Here is a 19,537-nt window from a genome sequence, read left to right on the forward strand (position 1 = left end):
AATATGTTTAGGATTAAAAATGTCAGATTAGTTTTTAGCTAGATCCACCTTAAGACAGATTCTGTAAATCAGACAACAGAGGACGACACTGTCTTAGAATAAGACTTTCAACTATTTTATTACAGTATTTATGTCAGAATTCAGCGATCTTTAGCAATATCTCACCTCAACAGTGCAAATAAAAATTTCAAGAGTTTATGAAGCTTCACAGATGTGCAGTTTTTTAACACTATGTCTGTACAATAACAAAAAAGACATATTATTATTAAATCTTAAATACAAACAAAATGCCCCTGAGGACAGTATAGGACATGTACTCTGTATGCACATCTGAGGAGCAACAATAAATATCTCTCTGTAAGCGGTGCAGCATCATGAAGAGAAGTTTTGTCACTTAAAGTTTAGCTCCCAAGCTTTAAGGACTCAAACCAGCTTTGAGTCTTCAGTGTGATGGTGCCTCTGTCTGCCTGTGCTTTCACCCACTGCTCCACTGGAGGCTCTGCATTGATGGAGCCTGAGACACAGAGCAGAAATGAGAAATATGGGACCATGGAGAGGAAACACAATGTTCCTTGTTCATTTTCTTGTTTGTAGGTTTAGGGAATTTACTGTGCCCAGGAGTGTAGTGTAATAAAAACAAGAGCTCACCAGTGACTGTGGTTTGGCCATCAGTTGTGTTGTTTTGTACTCCGTGCAGAATAACCTCCGGGCTAATATCCACCAACGCCCCACAAAGCTCCACCCCAGCTTTCAAAGAGGAGGGGACACGCACACATACACTGCCTATGTGTGAATGAATGAAGGAAAGACAAAACGGTGTGAGTCAACAGAAAAATTAATACTCTGGAAGAAGAGCTGTGGTACATTGGGTGTATTTTTTCATATATAGTGCGTTTACCTTCCTGACTGTGGAGTTCAGCGCTGCCACCGTCTCCCACATAGACATTGATGCCTCCGCTGTGTGAGGAAACCTTCAGGAAAGAATTTGAACCATCTGCAAAAGCAAAGCAGGCCTCAAGTAATTTTACTTTGACCAGACACTGATAGAAACCATACGTACTGTAGATCATTGTGCCATCTGAAGGTTGGCTGTCTTACCTATCACTACATCTCCAGACTCGCTCTTCACAGTGGCATTACCTTTTGATTGAAAGCACAAGGTTGTTTTCAGCTCTTATAAAATATTATTTTCCTTACCAGCAAATAAATGTGAGTTAGACGAGTCAACGCCTAAGAGAAGTCTCCGTCAGAGGCTGTTTATCATTAACCTGCATCGCTGAAGTCAACAAGATAATTGTTTCCATGTATCTGTGCTAAGAGGCCTATCTGGACCCTGACTGAATTAAAATTCTATGTGGATGACAAACTCTCTGCACTACACATTACAGCTCTTGTTGTTTTTATGATCTAACCTCTTTTCCAAGAATTTTACAACCAATACATTTAATAGTTACTCCAAATCTGAACAAGAGCAGGCTTTGTAGTAATCGCAGCCACACTGCAGTTTAATAGACGCTGTTTGGATGAGAGCACTGGATTCCTCTCATACCAAAGACGCACTTCACCAACTTTACATAATGTCACTTCGGGTAAGATGTAAGTTTAAGACCTGATGTAGTGATTCTATGGCTGCATGTTGTACAATAATTTTTTTTTTTTTTTTTTAGTGTGTAGGCCGCTTTAACTTAAGTAAAGTTAGTTATTAATTATTAATCAAGAGGTTTAAATTCCTGTGAGAAACATGTCTTGTTACAATGAAGAAATAATCTACCAAACACAAATGTTCTTACTTTTGTGCTAAGTTTAGATTTGCATAAATTAATATCATATTAACACATTTAATAGTTTATCATAAGGTCTTTTTGTGTGTGTTAGGTTTTAATCAATTTAAAAAGTTATTTTTTACAGGAATATTCCATTTCTTTTTCATCTGTCCTGAGTGGCCCAGACTTAGGCCAAAATGTTAGTGCTGTTGGACATTACAAATCCATAATATTTCTCCACTTTTAACATGTCAGTAATTTAATTAGAGTAGTTTATATCAATTTAGATATTGAAAGTGCATTAATATGAGTGTTTTACATTTATATTAATTTCACAATTTGACTGATTAAATTAATTCAAAGAAAATAAATGTGACTAAAATTAAAGACCATGATGTAAGGATGTTTTATTGACTAAAACTAGACAAAAATGTTCTTGAATTTTCATTGATTAAAACTATAAAGGTTAAAAATGACTGTGACTTAAACTAATGAACATTTTAATCTAAACACAAAGACTATATTTAAAATAGCTGCCAAATCAACACTGCAATAGGCAGGATTAACCACTAACCATGCACATGTCCCAGTTCTACTCTCCCTGAGCAGGAGGACACACAGCTGGACTCGGCATAGATGGCTTTGACCTTCAGAGGCCCTCGCTCTGTTGAAACATTCATTCTGGTTCCCTGGAGCTTCTTGACATCCACTGCCTGCAAATACACATCTCATCACTGCACAAGACCATCACCAGGCGTTATACATTTCTTGCTCGGCCTGACAGTGAGAGGCATATCATAAAATACTGTGAAAACATGGGTCTCTTAATTCAGGTTACTGCTGCCCTCTATAGACGGCTGAGTGTACGTGTAACACTGCTTACACTGTCTCCACATGTGCTGATGTCCACATTACCGTGGATGGTGCCTGCACCTGTAACGTGTCCTCCTTGTGACTTGACTTCAACGTGGTGACTCTGATACAAAAAACAACCAAAAGAAAGGGATGTCAGTGTGAAGGACAATCACTCAATTGGTAGGGCTGCTTAAAGAACGTTCAACAAAACAGTCCACTGGTTTGTTTATTTCTACACTCACAGAGTACTTGACGTTTTAAGTGCATAGCTTTTTTTATGCTGCAAAGCATGCACAGACAGCAATATTTTAATGCTGTACAATAACAAGTTAATATTAAAGGAAACATTGGAATGTTTGCCTCATATATAAAGCCTTTAATGACACCAGTAGACATTGATATTTGGTTTTCTGGCAACTTTTAAAGGTGTATGAAAATGTAAAGAAATGATAAAACTATCCTAGTATAACAATCTGCACTGGATCCAATACTTATTCTATAGTGATATTGTAATAGGGGGTATCAGTCATTATTCAGCAGGTAGATCTGACCAAGAGGAATAACAAGACTTGTGTGAAAATGTCTAGGCCACTAAAGGACCATTAAAAAGGCTCTTCTCTCACTGGTTGTGTGACAGAAGAAAGCATGCACAGCTGTGTTTATAATCAGTACAAAAACACTCTTTCTAGTTAAATATTTCCTAAATAATTGATATACCTGAGTCAGGGGTGTCCAAACTAGGGCCAAATGTGGCCCTTGGCCCCTTTTTAATTGGCCCACAGAAAATTTAAAACATACATGAAAAATGACCCACATTAGGACATGAAACTTGTGCTCTTCTGAACTGTATAGTTTATCTGTTTTCTTATTGACTATAGTTTTGTGTGACCTTGGGGGCTCGTCTGGGAGGGCAACACAATACTACACTTGTCTGTCAATTAGAAAACAGATAAAATATATAGTTTGCGAAGACATTATGAATTTATTTGGATTAGTGTATGTTTTATTTTCAGCACTAGGCAAGGCTACTGCGCTAATTCTGTAAACAAACATTTTGACACAACGATTCATTAATGTACTTTTTTCGTGACTTAACTGTAAAGCATATTAAGTCACTTAGTGCATCTTTACCTAAATTGGACTGGATTGACTCACTTTGATGTCATAAAGGGGAAGTGTATCACAGTGGCCCCACCATCCTTGAATTTTCTGTATGTGGCCCTCTGTAGAAAAATTTTGGACACCCCTGGCCTAAGTAAAGTCAGGTTATATGATTTCTTTTTTTTTTTTTTTTTTTTACGAACAACACTTACCCTGATTGAGTGCAGCAGACAGTTGCCCTCCTCTGTCTGAACTTTGCATGTATCACACTCCATTTTCCTCACTTGCACGTTACCTTTTCCTTGAGTGGAAATTAGGACATCTTACAATAAAAAAAGATATGTTAGAGTAGAGGGAGACCAAATGACAAGCTGGTATAATAACAGCGCCATTAAAGGGACACTCACTGCTTTTGATAGGTGCCGCCACATCAATAGACACACTGCTGTCCACTTTCTCGGCTGAGATGAGCAGCTCTTTGCTCTGTTCATCGTAGCGAACATCTAACTGATCCAGACCGATCTCCTCGGTCCCGTGTACAGTGATGAAAGCTCGGTCAGCCTCAGGGAAGCTGTGCGGGTCAAGCGGGCGGACTGAGATGCTACAGCCTAGCCGTGCACGTACCGTGCTGAAGGGGCTCACCTCCAGAGCCCACTGCTTCAGAGGAGGGTTTACCCCCTCATGTGATGGAGACTTTAAAGTGGCTGAGATGGAGAAAAACCTTGAAGGGTGCAGAGGACAGCGGCGTGCTGTAAGAGTCTGGTAGGTGAGAGTCACGGACCAGCAGCGGAGAAGCCGGAGACCTCCCCGCTGACCTGCCGAGACCCAGAACATCTCTGTTAGCTTCCGGTACACTCACACATTCATACCGTAAACTGGTGCACTCACTGTGAATTTACAACACAAACTACAGGGTAAGACAAGCTTTCATTCAGTCAACGTGAACTGTCTCCAGGAAGTCAAACTTGTTCTTTCAGTCAACATTAGAATTCTCTTTCCGGCACGTTTCAAACTAAAAGCATGAACTACTACTTTAGAAAGCCATGTAAAAAAGCAAACTCATGACTTAAATTTTGTTGAGGATTACAAAATGTAAGTAAGAAAAATATCTAGACCATAAGCTTCCAAAAAACAATCATTTTAATCCTTGGATTAATATCCCATCCTATGAATAAGAACATTTTTCAATAAATATTAAACACTGAATTCGTTTGCTTAGTTAGGTTTTGGTGTTTTTATTTCAAGTGCAGCTCAGTCAAATAAATTGAATTAAATTAATCTAGCCTAAGCATCAGTCTCTCTCCTAATTTTCTTGAACTCAAACCTTCCTCTTATGGATTTTTTAGAATATTCTTTTATTAAATCTTACTGTTGAATCGAATTTTACTTAAAAAAAAGAGTTATTTTGAAATTTTTAGGCCTTTATTGATAGAGGAGGACAGTGGACAGAATTGGAAACAGGGATGAAAGAGCCGGGGAGAGACATGTGGGAAAGTGTCACAGGCCAGATTCAAACCCTGGGTGCACCTTAAACCACTAGGCAACCTGCACGCCAGTCTGACTGGTTTTTAATTCTATTCATTATCAGAATATAATTGTTTATTCACTTTCACTGCTGTGTCTATAAGTATTGTAAATGAACCACTGTGGTTACTGCATTATTGCATTTATTTTCTCCAAAAACACAGGCTACGAGATATGCAGTTTTATAATGCTGACAATTAATCTTGGGTGTTTAGCAAGCCCCTTCAATCATCATCAGTATACATATGTATTTATTATGACTGTGTAAACAATGCAATTTTTCATCAGTTTAGATTTTCCATGTCTCGTCTTCTCACCAAGCTAGATTGAATGTAATATTATTTTACAAGTAAGCACATGAGTAAAATAAAGAAAGCAGAACTACCTTTTACCCTTTAAGACGGAACTAGTGGCCTTAAGACATAACCTCCATCCTGAATTCAATGGGTCAATTTTCATTTTATTTTGAAGGCGGATTTCTTCACTTCTGGTCTGAATCCTTAGACTTGACAGACCGGATGTACGATGTTGTGCAAACTTAGCAGCGTAACTCTTTTAACCAATCGCAAGGCGTATATAGAAAATGGCATGTGACGTTGTTCTCTTCAAAGGGGTTGTAGGGAATTTGAGTTTTCAACCTTAGAGAGTTTGACTGCGAAAAACAAAGTTTTAAGGTAAATTTTACTTAATTCAGTCGGGGCAGTAACTGAATAGACTCTGTGATGCAAGGTTATTGTAGTTTGGTTTTTTTTTAATCAGTTTTAATTTTTATTTCACTTTTTACATTAAATTTTTATTCGTTTTTCCTGCTGGTTTGTTAGTTTAGTTTTGATTTTTTTTTTTAAATACCTAATTTTAGTTTAGTTTTTTATTAGCTTTATTGATAGTTTTCATTTACAACAATATGGGATTCTTGCCAGGGAAAGACCCAAGAGGGTCAGAAAAAGAAATCATCGAACAGTTAGAAAAAAACAGGTCTCTCTTCACTTTTCATTTGTTTATTCAAATCAGACACTTGAGTACAATTCACAACCTAAAATAATCATAATATGAAGTCTTCTTCAATCAAATCAGGCCATTTTGCACTCTTTAGGCTTGGGTGGACATGTCAGTCAGTAGACTGCTGTTGAAGGCTTTAACTAAGTAGATTTAGTCTCTAATTTTAGTTTAATTTAGTTTGTTTTGTAAACACAGAATTCGGTTTGAGTTAGTTTTCTTTTTAAGTTTTTTTAGTTTCAGTTAACTCAAATTGTTTTATCATTTTAGTTTTAGTTATTTAGTAAGTTTTAGTATAGAATAACCTTGCATTGGTGTAAGTGTGATGCACTATATTGGCATACAAATTAAATGAAAAAAATGAGTCCAAAGCTGATGTACCCATTACTTTTATTTATCTTGACAAAACAATCATGATTATAAAACAACCCAGATATCTTCAGTCAACCATCAACTGAATATCAGTCCTGAAATAAAAGTCCCAGTCTTTGTTGCCACGTATCCAGTTCAGATCGCCCTCAGTGAAAAATGACTTTTTACTTGAGGATTTTCCTTTTTTGTCCGGGGACAAATTCCACCAAAAAATCTTGTGAAATATAAATATATATAAAGGCTATTAAAATGGATATGAAATTGGGACATTAACCTCTTAACTATATACACCTTCAGTTATTGTCATATAAACAAAACAATATCACATAATCACCGTAAGACATCAGTATCGTGTCAGCAGTTAATATTTGCATGGATAGTGTAGTATACTGGGTTTAACTGTAAGCAGCATGTAAGAGCTTCTTGGCAAAAATAAGACCCTTTGTGTTTATCTTGCATGTCAGAGTTCCAGCTCATGATGCAAAGCCTTTTGGCCGTATCATCATCCTGACAGCTTTAAAAGACTGTCTGTCATTGGTGGGGTAATACTCTGTTGATATGTTATGCCATGTCCCCCAGAAAATCCCATCCCGAACACCCTTATACTTCCCAACATAATATCTCCCGTTCAGGTTTGCAGCCATGCAGGCATCAAACCACCACCCAGAGCTGTAGTAGGCCCCACAGTTCCCAGATGGATACCTGTCATGGTCCCTATCTGGGGTGGTGAACGCCCTGTTGTTGTGGTCATAGAATTTACTGAAGCGCAGAGCATCACCTGCAGTACCTGAGTACCTGCCTACTGACAGTCTGTACTGCATCCGTTCACTTGCCACCTCAAAATGATCGTACTCTGCAAACGCCATCACCCCATCAAAGTCCTCCAGCTCCACCCGCAGCACCATGTCCCTGTCCCGAGTCAGCAGGTGGATCATGTTGTTGCCCAGCCAGAACTCTCCCCCATCCAGCTTCCCAAAACCTGCTCGGTACTCCGCCCAGGTGCGGTTGAAGCTCACGCTGCCATCCTGTCGGCGCTGCAGGAGCGTCCAGCCTCCACCCTTTAGCTCCATGTCACAGAAGGCTGGGAAGCTCCTGCTGCGGAGGTCAGGGGTCACCAAGTACACCCCACTTTTTGTCTCCCCCCTGAGCTTGTAGTCTGAGCAGTCTCTCCTCACATTTGTTCCTGAAGATTATAAAAAGAGACAGCATTAAGAATCACTCCCATTACACCATGAAAACTTGCTCTACATCTTTTAGAGCCATGGTTCCCATCCCTTTTTCCTTAGAGGCCCCCCTAAAAGCATCTTGATTGTCAAAAATTGATCTAATTTAACTTTTTGATCATATTTCAGCAGAAAAGGCCTAATAACACTTGCTTCTAGCAAAAGGCCTGTGCACAAACAATACACTAAATGTAATACTAGTTTATAGGGACCTCCTTGTGACCCCCTGAGAACTGTGGCACTTCCACTTGGGGGGTTTTAAGCCCAGGTTGAGAACCAATGTTTTACAGAGTCTTCAAACCAAAGTCCTGATTTAGCTAAACATGCAGGTAAAATCATCGCCTTGCAGCTGTGTGTAGCCATGAAATGAGGTCACTAGTGCAACAGGTCGGAGCTAAACTACTTTTCCACCATAAAAGCTCTGGTGTTTTAGCAGCCTTTAAAGGTGGACCTCCAGAGAAGTTTAGACATAACATTTGAATTGGAAAAAAATTGGAGATTTAAGTAGACACCTAATTATGTATTTATCAGTAGAACAACTAATTTTCAGCCTCTCGTTGTTTCTTTTATAGACAAATAAAGTCACTGAAATGAAGTAGTGTGTAAGGAGAGAGAGGTGAACAAGTCAGAAACTCATTCTGACCCTAATAAACTTGTAAGTGTTCAATTCATATAAATTACATGAAGCCCAGTGTTCAAATATAAAATCCCCAACCCCATGTCAGCTTCTTACTATAAAGGACTCCACTTAAAAATGTTTTAAAGCTGTTGACAGTTGTGGCTTTATCCTTATAACAACACCCATGCAGCCACATGCTTTCTGCAGACGTCCATAAATTAGTTGGGATGCATGGTGAAAAGATGTTCTTAGACCACACAAATATATTATAATTTCTCTTTTAAGAGGCTCTGTTGTGCTTATTGTGTGGTGCTTTTGACTGAATCCCCCAGCACATGCTTTCTTAATGAGTAATGCAGCTATAATCACTTGAATGATGCACAACACATCTACAGTTTTCTCTGTGCCTATTTTTTCTGATGTAATTTCGACAACAGACAATAGATTTTTATGAGCTTGGTCGTAAATTGAAATGAGTGTTGTGATGGTGGCTCTTTTCTTGTCAGGCTTCATTTACCACAGTGCTGAAAATCTCAAACAGTATTGAGAGAAGTTGAAACAAAGCAAATATTACAACTCTGGCATGCATGCTTTTATAATTACACAAGCAAACTCTATCAAGGATAACCACAGCCCCTGCCGAAAAGTTACTTGAAATGTTTTGGTAGAGCATAGAGGGGAAAACTGATCAACATGCAATGGTATAAAATATATTTTCTCTTGCCTTTAGATGATATCTTCTTTGGGAGATTGGTGTCAGGCTTGCTGATGTCCTCTGGGAGCTCTTTTTGATGCCTATCTGGTGGACTTTTACTTGGACTCAGGCTGTTATTGAGAAAAGCTGCCACCTGGTTGATCTTTACTCGCAGCTCCCTTGAACTGGGGGTGGAAGACTCAACGACCGAGGGCTCGGGGCCAGAGGTGGCCGGGGTTGTTGACCTGAGGTCCGGGGAGGCTGTGGAAGTAGTTTGGGTGATGGGGGAAGGGACTGGAACCATAGTTTTGTCTGGATCTGGAGTTGGCCTGAGTGCTGTTTCTTGTGCATTGTGAACATGAAGGCTGGGCTCAGTGTGTGAAGTTTGTTTTGGCTTAGCAGATACTGGACCGGGAACAACACTCTGGAGGATGCTACGCATAATTTTGTTAGGTGTTGTCACTGGAATGGATGGTGGTTGGCTAACAGTTGGTGGCCCTAGATCAGATGTAATCCTGCTGTTTGGGCTCATGGTGAATCCATCAGGATGAGCACGAAGACGAGGGGAGGGTCTAGTCTCAAGGTTTTTGGAGGTCTTTGGACCCCGAGAGACAGTTTGCATGTTGTAGTGTTGATTCTTTGGTTTGAACTCTGCATCCTCTGGGAAATGAGGCGTATCAGTTTCAGAGTTTTGGATGTCCTCTGTAGTAGAAGTGGTTTGAGAAGGAGCTACATCTGTTTTGATCTGTAGACTAGTTAGTTTTGGCCTTTGCGCAGGTGTTTCTCCTGGCTTAAATTTAGGCCTGATTGGCATCTTGTGTCTTGGGGGAGGCCTTGATATCAATGTTTTGTTGATTTCTGCTTCAGTTTTTCCTTTAGGCGCCGAGTTGGTGTCAACATGTGGCAATTGTTCAGGTGAAGATGTCTTAGGCCTTTTGTTGATTTGGGTTTGATCAGGTTTAGGCTTCATGACTGGTTTAGTCTTTTGTCCTGGTACAAGTTTTGGATGTTTCTGGTTTGGTCTAGACACTTGGCCAGGTTTAAGCTTTTGGTTTATTTTTGGGGTGTTCTGACCAGGTTTAGGCTTCTGATTAGGTGGTTTGATCGAGGCATGGTCAAGTGTTTGTCCTGGTGTGGAATACTGGATAGCTGTTGTGTCAATCAAAGGATCCCCATCAGAGCTCTTTACTGTGTCAGTTAAAGGTCTTTGGTCATGTGTTGGTGTGAGGTTTGTCATTTCACTTTTTTCCATTTCACGAACAGGTGTCAAATTTGGGTTAAAGGTAGGCCTTTGATCTGGTTTTGGGTTTTCTCCTTTTTCTGGCTCTTTGTTGATTATTTGTTTTTGGTCAGGCTTGGCGGTGTGGGCTGGAGGAACCAGTTTCTTGTCAGGTTTTGGTGGCAGGCTTGTGTCAGTGCTTTCCTCTGTACGTTCACGTACAGGTGTATGTTGCTTGTCAGTTGCAGGCCTCTGATCTGGTTTGAGGTTTTCTCCACTTTCTCGTCCTTTATTGGGTTTTTGTTTTTGGTCAGGCTTGTTGGTTTGGATTGGAGGAACCAGTCTCTTGTCAGGTTTTGGTGGCAGGCTTGTGTCAGTTCTTTCCCCCTCATGTTCACTACTAGGAGTATGTTGCTGGTGAGTTGTAGGAATTTGACCTGGTTTGGGTTTTTCTCTGCTTTCTGGCTGTTTGTTGGGTTTTTGTTTTTGGTCAGGCTTGTCGGTTTGGGTTGGAGGAGCCATTTTCTTGTCAGGTTTTGGTGTCAGTCTTGTTATTCCACTTCTTTCCTCTTCAAGTTCATGAACAGGTGTGAAGTTTTGGTCAAAAGTAGGTCCCTCTGGTCCTTTGTTAGGTTTCTGTTTTTGGTCAGGCTTGTTGGTTTGGGTTGGATGAACCAGTCTCTTGTCAGGTTTTGGTGGCAGGCTTGTGTCACTTCCTTCGCCCTCATGTTCATGACCAGGAGTATGTTGCTGGTCAGTTGTAGACATTTGACCTGGTTTGGGTTTTTCTCCACTTTCTGGCTCTTCGTTGGGTTTTTGTTTTTGGTCAGGCTTGTTGGTTTGGATTGGATGAACCAGTCTCTTGTCAGGTTTTGGTGTCAGGTTTGATGTATCAGTTATTTCCTGTCCACTTTCCCATTCGTGAACAAGTGTTAAATTTCGATCTAATGTAGGCATTTGACCTGGTTTCTGGTTATCTCCACTTTCTGGCAGTCCTTTGTTGGGTTTCTGTTTTTGGTCAGGCTTTTTGGTTTGGATTGGATGAACCACTTTCTTGTCAGGTTTTGATGTCAGGTCTGTGTCAATTCTTTCCTCCTCATGGTCACGACCAGGTATATGTTGCTGGTGAGTTGTAGGCCTTTGACCTGTTTTAGGTTTTTCTCCACTTTCTGGCACTTCATTGGGTTTCTGTTTTTGGTCAGGCTTGTCGGTTTGGGTTGGAGGAACCAGTCTCTTGTCAGGGTTTGGTTGCAGGCTTGTGTCAATTCTTTCCCCCTCATGTTCACGACTAGGAGTATGTTGCTGGTGAGTTGTAGGCATTTGACCTGGTTTGGGTTTTTCTCCACTTTCTGGCCCTTTGTTGGGTTTCTGTTTTTGGTCAGGCTTGTCGGTTTGGGTTGGAGGAACCATTTTCTTGTCAGGTTTGGGTGTCAGTCTTGTCGTTTCACTTCTTTCCTCTTCAAGTTCATGAACAGGTGTGAAGTTTTGGTCAAAAGTAGGCTCCTCTGGTCCTTTGTTGGGTTTTTGTTTTTGATCAGGCTTTTTGGTTTGGGTTGGATGAACCACTTTCTTGTCAGGTTTTGATGTCAGGTCTGAATCAATTCTTTCTTCTGTACGTTCATTTACAGGTGAATGTTGTTTGTCAGTTGCAGGCCTCTGATCTGGTTTGAGGTTTTCTCCACTATCTTGCCCTTTATTGGGTTTTTGTTTTTGATCAGGCTTGTCGGTTTGGGTTGGATGAACCAGTCTTTTGTCAGGTTTTGGTGGCAGGCTTGTGTCAATTCCTTCGCCCTCATGTTCACGGCCAGGAGTATGTTGCTGGTGAGTTGTAGACATTTGACCTGGTTTGGGTTTTTCTCCACCTGATGGCTCTTTGTTGGGTTTCTGTTTTTGGTCAGGCTTGTTGGTTTGGATTGGAGGAACCAGTCTCTTGTCAGGTTTTGGTGGCAGGCTTGTGTCAATTCCTTCGCCCTCATGTTCACGGCCAGGAGTATGTTGCTGGTCAGTTGTAGGCATTTGACCTGGTTTGGGTTTTTCTCCACTTGCTGGCTCTTTGTTGGGTTTCTGTTTTTGGTCAGGCTTGTCGGTTTGGGTTTGAGGAGCCATTTCCTTGTCAGGTTTTGGTGTCAGTCTTGTCGTTTCACTTCTTTCCTCTTCATGTTCATGGACAGGTGTGAGATTTTGGTCAAAAGTAGGCTCCTCTGGTCCTTTGTTGGGTTTTTGTTTTTGATCAGGCTTTTTGGTTTGGGTTGGATGAACCACTTTCTTGTCAGGTTTTGATGTCAGGTCTGTGTCAATTCTTTCCTCTGTACGTTCATTTACAGGTGAATGTTGTTTGTCAGTTGCAGGCCTCTGATCTGGTTTGAGGTTTTCTCCACTATCTTGCCCTTTATTGGGTTTTTGTTTTTGATCAGGCTTGTCGGTTTGGGTTGGATGAACCAGTCTCTTGTCAGGTTTTGGTGGCAGGCTTGTGTCAATTCCTTCGCCCTCATGTTCACGGCCAGGAGTATGTTGCTGGTCAGTTGTAGACATTTGACCTGGTTTGGGTTTTTCTCCACCTGATGGCTCTTTGTTGGGTGTCTGTTTTTGGTCAGGCTTGTTGGTTTGGATTGGAGGAACCAGTCTCTTGTCAGGTTTTGGTGGCAGGCTTGTGTCAATTCCTTCGCCCTCATGTTCACGGCCAGGAGTATGTTGCTGGTCAGTTGTAGACATTTGACCTGGTTTGGGTTTTTCTCCACTTGCTGGCTCTTTGTTGGGTTTCTGTTTTTGGTCAGGCTTGTCGGTTTGGGTTTGAGGAGCCATTTCCTTGTCAGGTTTTGGTGTCAGTCTTGTCGTTTCACTTCTTTCCTCTTCATGTTCATGAACAGGTGTGAAGTTTTGGTCAAAAGTAGGCTCCTCTGGTCCTTTGTTGGGTTTTTGTTTTTGGTCAGGCTTTTTGGTTTGGGTTGGATGAGCCAGTTTCTTGTCAGGTTTTGATGTCAGGTCTGTGTCAATTCTTTCCTCTGTACGTTCATTTACAGGTGAATGTTGTTTGTCAGTTGCAGGCCTCTGATCTGGTTTGAGGTTTTCTCCACTATCTTGCCCTTTTTTGGGTTTTTGTTTTTGGTCAGGCTTGTCGGTTTGGGTTGGATGAACCAGTCTCTTGTCAGGTTTTGGTGGCAGGCTTGTGTCACTTCCTTCGCCCTCATGTTCATGACCAGAAGTATGTTGCTGGTGAGTTGTTGGCCTTTGACCTGGTTTGGCGTTTTCTCCACTTTCTGGCACTTCGTTAGGTTTTTGTTTTTGGTCAGGCTTGTCAGTTTTGGTTGGATGAACCAGTCTCCTGTCAGGTTTTGGTGTCAGGTTTGTTGTATCAGTTATTTCCTGTTCACTTTCCTGTCCATGAACAGATGTTAAATTTTGGTCTAATGTAGGCATTTGACCTGGCTTTTGGTTATCTCCACTTTCTGGCAGTCCTTTGTTGGGTTTCTGCTTTTGGTCAGGCTTGTTGGTTTGGATTGGAGGGACCAGTCTCTTGTCAGGTTTTGGTTGCAGGCTTGTGTCAGTTCTTTCCTCCTCATGTTCACGACCAGGTATATGTTGCTGGTCAGTTGTAGACATTTGATCTGGTTTGGGTTTTTCTCCAGTTGCTGGCTCTTTGTTGGGTTTCTGTTTTTGGTCAGGCTTGTCAGTTTTGGTTGGAGGAACCACTTTCTTATTAGATTTTGGTGTCAGTCTTGTTGTTGTACTTCTTTCCTCTTCGTGTTCATGAACAGGTGTGAATGTTTGGTCGAAGGTAGGCCCTTCTGGTCCTTTGTTGGGTTTTTGCTTTTGGTCAGGCTTGTTGGTATGGGTTGGATGAACCAGTTTCTTGTCAGGTTTTGGTGTCAGGTCTGTGTCAGTTCTTTCCTCTGTACGTTCATGTACAGGTGTAAGTTGCTCGTCAGTTGTAGGCCTCTGATCTGGTTTGAGGTTTTCTCCACTTTCTGGCCCTTTATTGGGTTTTTGTTTTTGATCAGGCTTGTCGGTTTGGATTGGAGGAAGCAGTCTTTTGTCAGGTTTTGGTGGCAGGCTTGTGTCAATTCTTTTCCCCGCATGTTCACGACCAGGAGTATGTTGCTGGTGAGTTGCCGGCCTTTGACCTGGTTTGGGGTTTTCTCCACTTTCTGGCAGTCCTTTGTTTGGTTTCTGTTTTTGGTCAGGCTTGTTGGTTTGGATTGGAGGAACCAGTCCCTTGTCAGGTTTTGACGGCAGGCTTGTGTCAATTCTTTCCCCCTCATGTTCACGACCAGGTATATGTTGCTGGTGAGTTGAAGGCCTTTGACCTGGTTTGGGGTTTTCTCCACTTTCTGGCACTTCGTTAGGTTTTCGTTTTTGGTCAGGCTTGTTGGTTTGAGTTGGATGAACCAGTTTCTTGTCAGGTTTTGGTGTCAGGTCTGTGTAAATTATTTCCTCTTCATGTTCACGACCAGGTATATGTTGCTGGTCAGTTGTAGGTCTCTGATCTTGTTTGAGGTTTTCTCCACTGTCTTGCGTTTTACTTGGTTTTTGTTTATGGTCAGGCTTGTTGGTTTGGGTTGGAGGAGCCATTTTCTTGTCAGGTTTTGGTGTCAGGCTTGTTGTTTCACTTCTTTCCTCTTCGTGTTCATGAACAGGTGTGAAGTTTTGGTCGAAGGTAGGCCCTTCTGATCCTTTGTCTGGTTTTTGCTTTTGGTCAGGCTTGTTGGTTTGGGTTGGATGAACCACTTTCTTGTCAGGTTTTGGTGGCAGGTCTGTGTCAGTTCTTTTATCTGTACGTTCATGTACAGGTGTAAGTTGCTTGTCAGTTGCAGGCCTCTGATCTGGTTTGAAGTTTTCTCCACTTTCTGGCCCTTTATTGGGTTTTTGTTTTTGGTCAGGCTTGTTGGTTTGGATTGGAGGAACCAGTCTCTTGTCAGGTTTTGGTGGCAGGCTTGTGTCAATTCTTTCCCCCTCATGTTCACGACCAGGTATATGTTGCTGGTGAGTTGTAGGCCTTTGACCTGGTTTGGGGTTTTCCCCACTTTCTGGCTCTTCGTTAGGTTTTTGTTTTTGGTTAGGCTTGTCGGTTTGAGTTGGATGAACCAGTCTCTTGTCAGGTTTTGGTGTCAGGTTTGATGTATCAGTTATTTCCTGTTCACTTTCCTGTCCATGAACAGGTGTTAAATTTCGGTCTAATGTAGGCATTTGACCTGGCTTTTGGTTATCTCCACTTTCTGGCAGTCCTTTGTTGGGTTTCTGTTTTTGGTCAGGCTTGTTGGTTTGGATTGGAGGAACCAGTTTCTTGTCAGGTTTTGGTGTCAGGTCTGTAAAAATTCTTTCCTCCTCATGTTCACGACCAGGTGTATGTTGCTGGTAAGTTGTAGGCCTTTGACCTGGTTTGAGGTTTTCTCCAGTTGCTGGCCCTTTGTTGGGTCTTTGATTCGGTTGAGGTTTGTCCGTTTGGATTGAAGGAATAAGTTTCTTGTCAGGTTTTGGTGTCAGGCTTGTGTCAATTCTTTCTGGTTCACTTTCACGTTCATGAACAGTTGTGAAATTTGGGTCAAAAGTCGGCCTTTTATCTGGTTTTGGGTTTTCTCCTTTTTCTGACTCTTTGTTGACTATTTGTTTTTGGTCATGCTCGGTAGTTTGGATTAGAGGAACCAATTTCTTGTCAGGTTTTGGTGTGATGCTTGTTTTTTCACTTCTTTCCTGTTCATGAACAGATATTATTTGCTGGTTAGTTGTAGGCTTTTGATCAGGTTTTGGGTTTTCTCCCCTTTCTTGGTCTTTGTTGGATTTTTGTTTTTGGGCAGGCTTGTTGGTTTGGGTTGGGGGAACTAGTTTCTTGTCAGATTTCGGTGCGAGTCTTGTTATTTCACTTCTTTTCTCTTCTGGTTGATGAACACGTGTGAAATTCTGCTTAAATTTAGGCTTTTTATCTGGTTGTGGGTGTCCTCCACTGTCTGGCCGCCCTTTGTTGGGTTTTTGGTTTTGGTCAGGCTTTATGGTTTGGATTGGATGAGCCAGTCTCTTGTTCTGAGCCGGAGTGTCTTTGCTGGAACGAGTTGTGTTTATAAGTTGAGGTCTTTTGCTGGGACTGACAGACTTTTGACGAGATATTGGCTTCCCGAATGGAACCTGGTTCCGAATTGTTGTATGTTCTTGGTCATGTTTGGATATTTGAATGCTTTCTAAATTTTCATTGGTGGGAGTTGTATCAGTTGGACGTACCTTGTCTGGTTTTTGACTCTGGATCCGTTTGGGGTCTTTACCAGGTGCAAGTTTCTGGTCAGTTGTTGGTTGTTGATTTGAAGGCTTTTTCTTTTGTTCATATTTTGTTGACTTGTCTGGAAAATTAGTTCGGTCAGGCCTTTGATCATTCTCTAGATTTTTAAGCTTTCGGTCTGCTTTAGGTTTGTTTCCAGGTTTCTGTCTTTCATTTGGTTTTAATGCCTGGCCTGGCAGAGGTTTAACACCACCATCAGTGATTGTGCTGATGTTCTTTTTAGTCATTTTTGTTGAACTATCAACATCTGTGGAGTCTGATTTGGGCATCAGGTTGGTTGCATATGTTGACCAAGAAGTAGTACTTGATATCTGTTGTCCAAAGTCATCCATTGTGCTTATTGTAGTTTCTGTTGTTGGCCTACTGGTGCTCCCAGCGCTCTGCTTTTCAGGAATATCACCTGCTCCTAAACCTGTGCTTTGGGTTGGAAGTCCATCAGCAGATATTGTCTTGTCTTGATCAACATCTATGATCAGACGTGGAGTGGAGCTTGACAAAGGAGGGGATGGAAGAGATGACGTAATGGTTATAGCTTCATTCAAGTCCGTGGAGCCATGCCTCGGAGCTACACTAATGATAGAGTCAGTCGGGCTGATGGAAACAAAGTCTGTCCCCTCGGTTGACTTGCTTGACTCTAATTCTCCATCACCGTCTCTCTGTGCACTTTGGACCGCTTTTTCTCTTACTGTTCTGATCTCCTCTCCTGTTTCCTTCACCTCCCCCTCTTTTATAGTCCTCTCTTTTTCTGCATGCCCGATGCTCTCAGTCTGTTTTGGCCTCTCATTATTTTGCTCCACTTTTATTCCCTTTTCCATTTCCTTTCTCCTCTCCTCCCTGTGCTGCTCTTGCTCCTTATTTGTATGCACATCATGATCCTCAGACATCTTTATTTCATCACTACCCCTGTCCCTTTCAGTTGGGGACTTTGTGCCTGTTTCCTTTGTCTCATCCCGCCACACGCGATGGTCACTGTCTTGTGTTTTGTTCTTGTTTTCCACATTACTTGATATTGTCCTCTCCTTACCTTTGTCCAGACTCCCCCCTTGATCCAATTTTAGAGTCCCTTTCCTATCTTTTTCTTTACTTATGTCCGTCACTGTCCATCTGTTATTATCAACCACTTTTATTCCTACAGTATCCACTATTCTGTCATCCTCACTGGTCGTTGGCACCTTTGCCTGTCCCCATATGTCCTTCTCTTCTGTTCCTTTCATCTGAGTTTTTCCTTCTATTTCTGCCACTTCGTCCTCATTATCTTTTATAACCATTTTTTCGTTCACTCTTTTAGAGTCCCGTTCCTTTCTGTCTTCCAAAGTTGTTCTTTTTTCAGAGTCAATATTGCCATCTTTCTCTATCATACCTTCTTCTTTAGTTCTGACTGTCCCACACTTTTGACTGACATTTTTCAGTCTCTCAGGGTTTCTCTCATTCAGCCAGTTCCTCTCATCCTCATATATATTTGCACCCCCATTCATTTCTCTCTGTCTCCCACATTCTCTCTCACTTTGGCTTACTTTACAATCTGCACACATCCTCCTCAGTTGATCCACATTGTCCTTCAATGTCTGCAGATCCTCCACGATCTTCTCCAAATCTCTGAGCTGCTTTGGCAAGTGAAAAGTTAGCGGAGGCAGACTGAAAAGGTATGGACACGTGCTCTCATCCTGCCCCTGTCTGCACAGCCCCTCAGGTCTCAAAGTTGCAGCGCAGGGCCCAAATCCATAATCCCCCAGGGGGTCTTCTTCATCAGAGTCTGCCATGCACCAAGAGAGGCTGAAGAAGGCCAGCAGGGTCCCACAGATGCACAGTGCTGTTAACCTCATCACGTCCTGACAGTAAAGAGTAAAAGAGAGGAGCGGGAGAGTGTTAAAAAGACCCACCTCAGTTTGAGAAGTGCAGTGACAGGGAGAGGAGGAGAGGAGTGGGAGGGAGAAGAGGAGGAACTGATGGAGCTGTTTAGTGGAAAGAGAGTGCAAAAGAAATGAGCTCTGAGAGGGAAACAGGTGTAAAAAAAACAAAGAGGGTGGGAGGAGGATTGTGCGTGTATGGATGTTCCTTTCAGCAGACTGGGTGATAGTAATGATAAGAGAGACACGTGAGGAAATGTCAAAACATTTGTACTTTATATAACACCTAAAATTAGGCGGAACGGCCACTAATCTGTCATTTAGATGCGTAAACAATGAGAAAGCTCTGTGCCTTTGTGCAATCCTTTTATTGCATTCCAGTGTATCATCTCTGTAATCACATCACTTGATGAGGACCATTTGGTGTGCATCATTACTTCATACTTGAGCATCACACCCTTGTATTCTCATGTGTGTCACAGTTGCTTTGGCAGGCCCTTCCCTAGCTTCCCGTGCGTGGGTCAACAAGCATGCGAGTGGCAGATGAGACAGGTCAAAATATGCATTTGGACCAAAATATTTAGCTGCTGAGTCAGAGCCAAGAGTTTGTTGCACAGATTTTTGAGGACATACTGTATTTCGTTTTAGCGTATGCTGCATGGTTTGCTGCAGCCTCGAAGTAATGAAAGTCAGGAATGTCAGAGCTGTCCAAGAAGCCCGCTTCATTCAAATGCAATGCCGGGGGAAGAGGCCTTTCTTGTGTGCTTTTTGACTTTATTTCAGACAGTACTAATCCTCAACAAATGCTAGGTCTGCTGAGGACCATCTGTTCAGCCAGGTTTTAGTTCCTTGCTAATTCACTGTGTCTACATATAGTTTGAAAAAGAAAGAGCAGTCACATGAGCTAAATGAGGCATCCGCTTGGTGGGGAGTTTAGATAATGAGGCTTCAGTTTGTCAGACTGGGGGTGTAAATGTCAATCCCACCAAAGGATATGAGATATGAGTGATACACACAATACCAGCCTATTCAGGAGATTTTCCATCTTTAGCCCATGTT

The 19,537-nt window shown here is 41.8% G+C and overlaps 2 protein-coding genes across 2 annotated transcripts; both read right to left on the reverse strand.

Moving 5' to 3' along the window:
• Positions 1-373: 373 nt before the first annotated feature.
• Positions 374-4,683, reverse strand: fam185a (family with sequence similarity 185 member A). Its single transcript, XM_041795033.1, has 8 exons — positions 4,127-4,683; positions 3,932-4,041; positions 2,647-2,739; positions 2,338-2,476; positions 1,099-1,140; positions 899-994; positions 649-783; positions 374-514 (listed from the first exon to the last, which is right to left on the reverse strand). The coding sequence occupies exons 1-8, from the start codon at positions 4,551-4,553 to the stop codon at positions 402-404; spliced, it is 1,155 nt and encodes a 384-aa protein (XP_041650967.1). The 5' UTR covers positions 4,554-4,683; the 3' UTR covers positions 374-401.
• A 1,929-nt stretch (positions 4,684-6,612) lies between these two features.
• LOC121515577 (titin-like) lies at positions 6,613-18,601 on the reverse strand. Its single transcript, XM_041796408.1, has 2 exons — positions 9,178-18,601; positions 6,613-7,794 (listed from the first exon to the last, which is right to left on the reverse strand). Exons 1-2 carry the CDS (start codon positions 18,452-18,454, stop codon positions 7,085-7,087), a joined length of 9,987 nt encoding a protein of 3,328 aa, XP_041652342.1. The 5' UTR covers positions 18,455-18,601; the 3' UTR covers positions 6,613-7,084.
• Positions 18,602-19,537: the final 936 nt, after the last annotated feature.

Source organism: Cheilinus undulatus, linkage group 9 (assembly GCF_018320785.1).
Source record: "Cheilinus undulatus linkage group 9, ASM1832078v1, whole genome shotgun sequence".
In the NCBI taxonomy this organism is placed as follows: domain Eukaryota; kingdom Metazoa; phylum Chordata; class Actinopteri; order Labriformes; family Labridae; genus Cheilinus; species Cheilinus undulatus.

Bases quoted from the DNA above. Each gene is read 5' to 3' on its own strand.
- LOC121515577 (XM_041796408.1), bottom strand. From the start codon at position 18,454: ATGAGGTTAACAGCACTGTGCATCTGTGGGACCCTGCTGGCCTTCTTC. The intron at 7,795-9,177 runs GCAAGAGAAAAT...TATAATCTTCAG, and splicing joins AAAGAAGATATCATCTAAAG to GAACAAATGTGAGGAGAGAC.
- fam185a (XM_041795033.1), bottom strand. From the start codon at position 4,553: ATGTTCTGGGTCTCGGCAGGTCAGCGGGGAGGTCTCCGGCTTCTCCGC. The intron at 4,042-4,126 runs GTGAGTGTCCCT...TTTTATTGTAAG, and splicing joins GGCGGCACCTATCAAAAGCA to ATGTCCTAATTTCCACTCAA. The intron at 1,141-2,337 runs GTTAGTGGTTAA...TTCAATCAAAAG, and splicing joins AGAACTGGGACATGTGCATG to GTAATGCCACTGTGAAGAGC.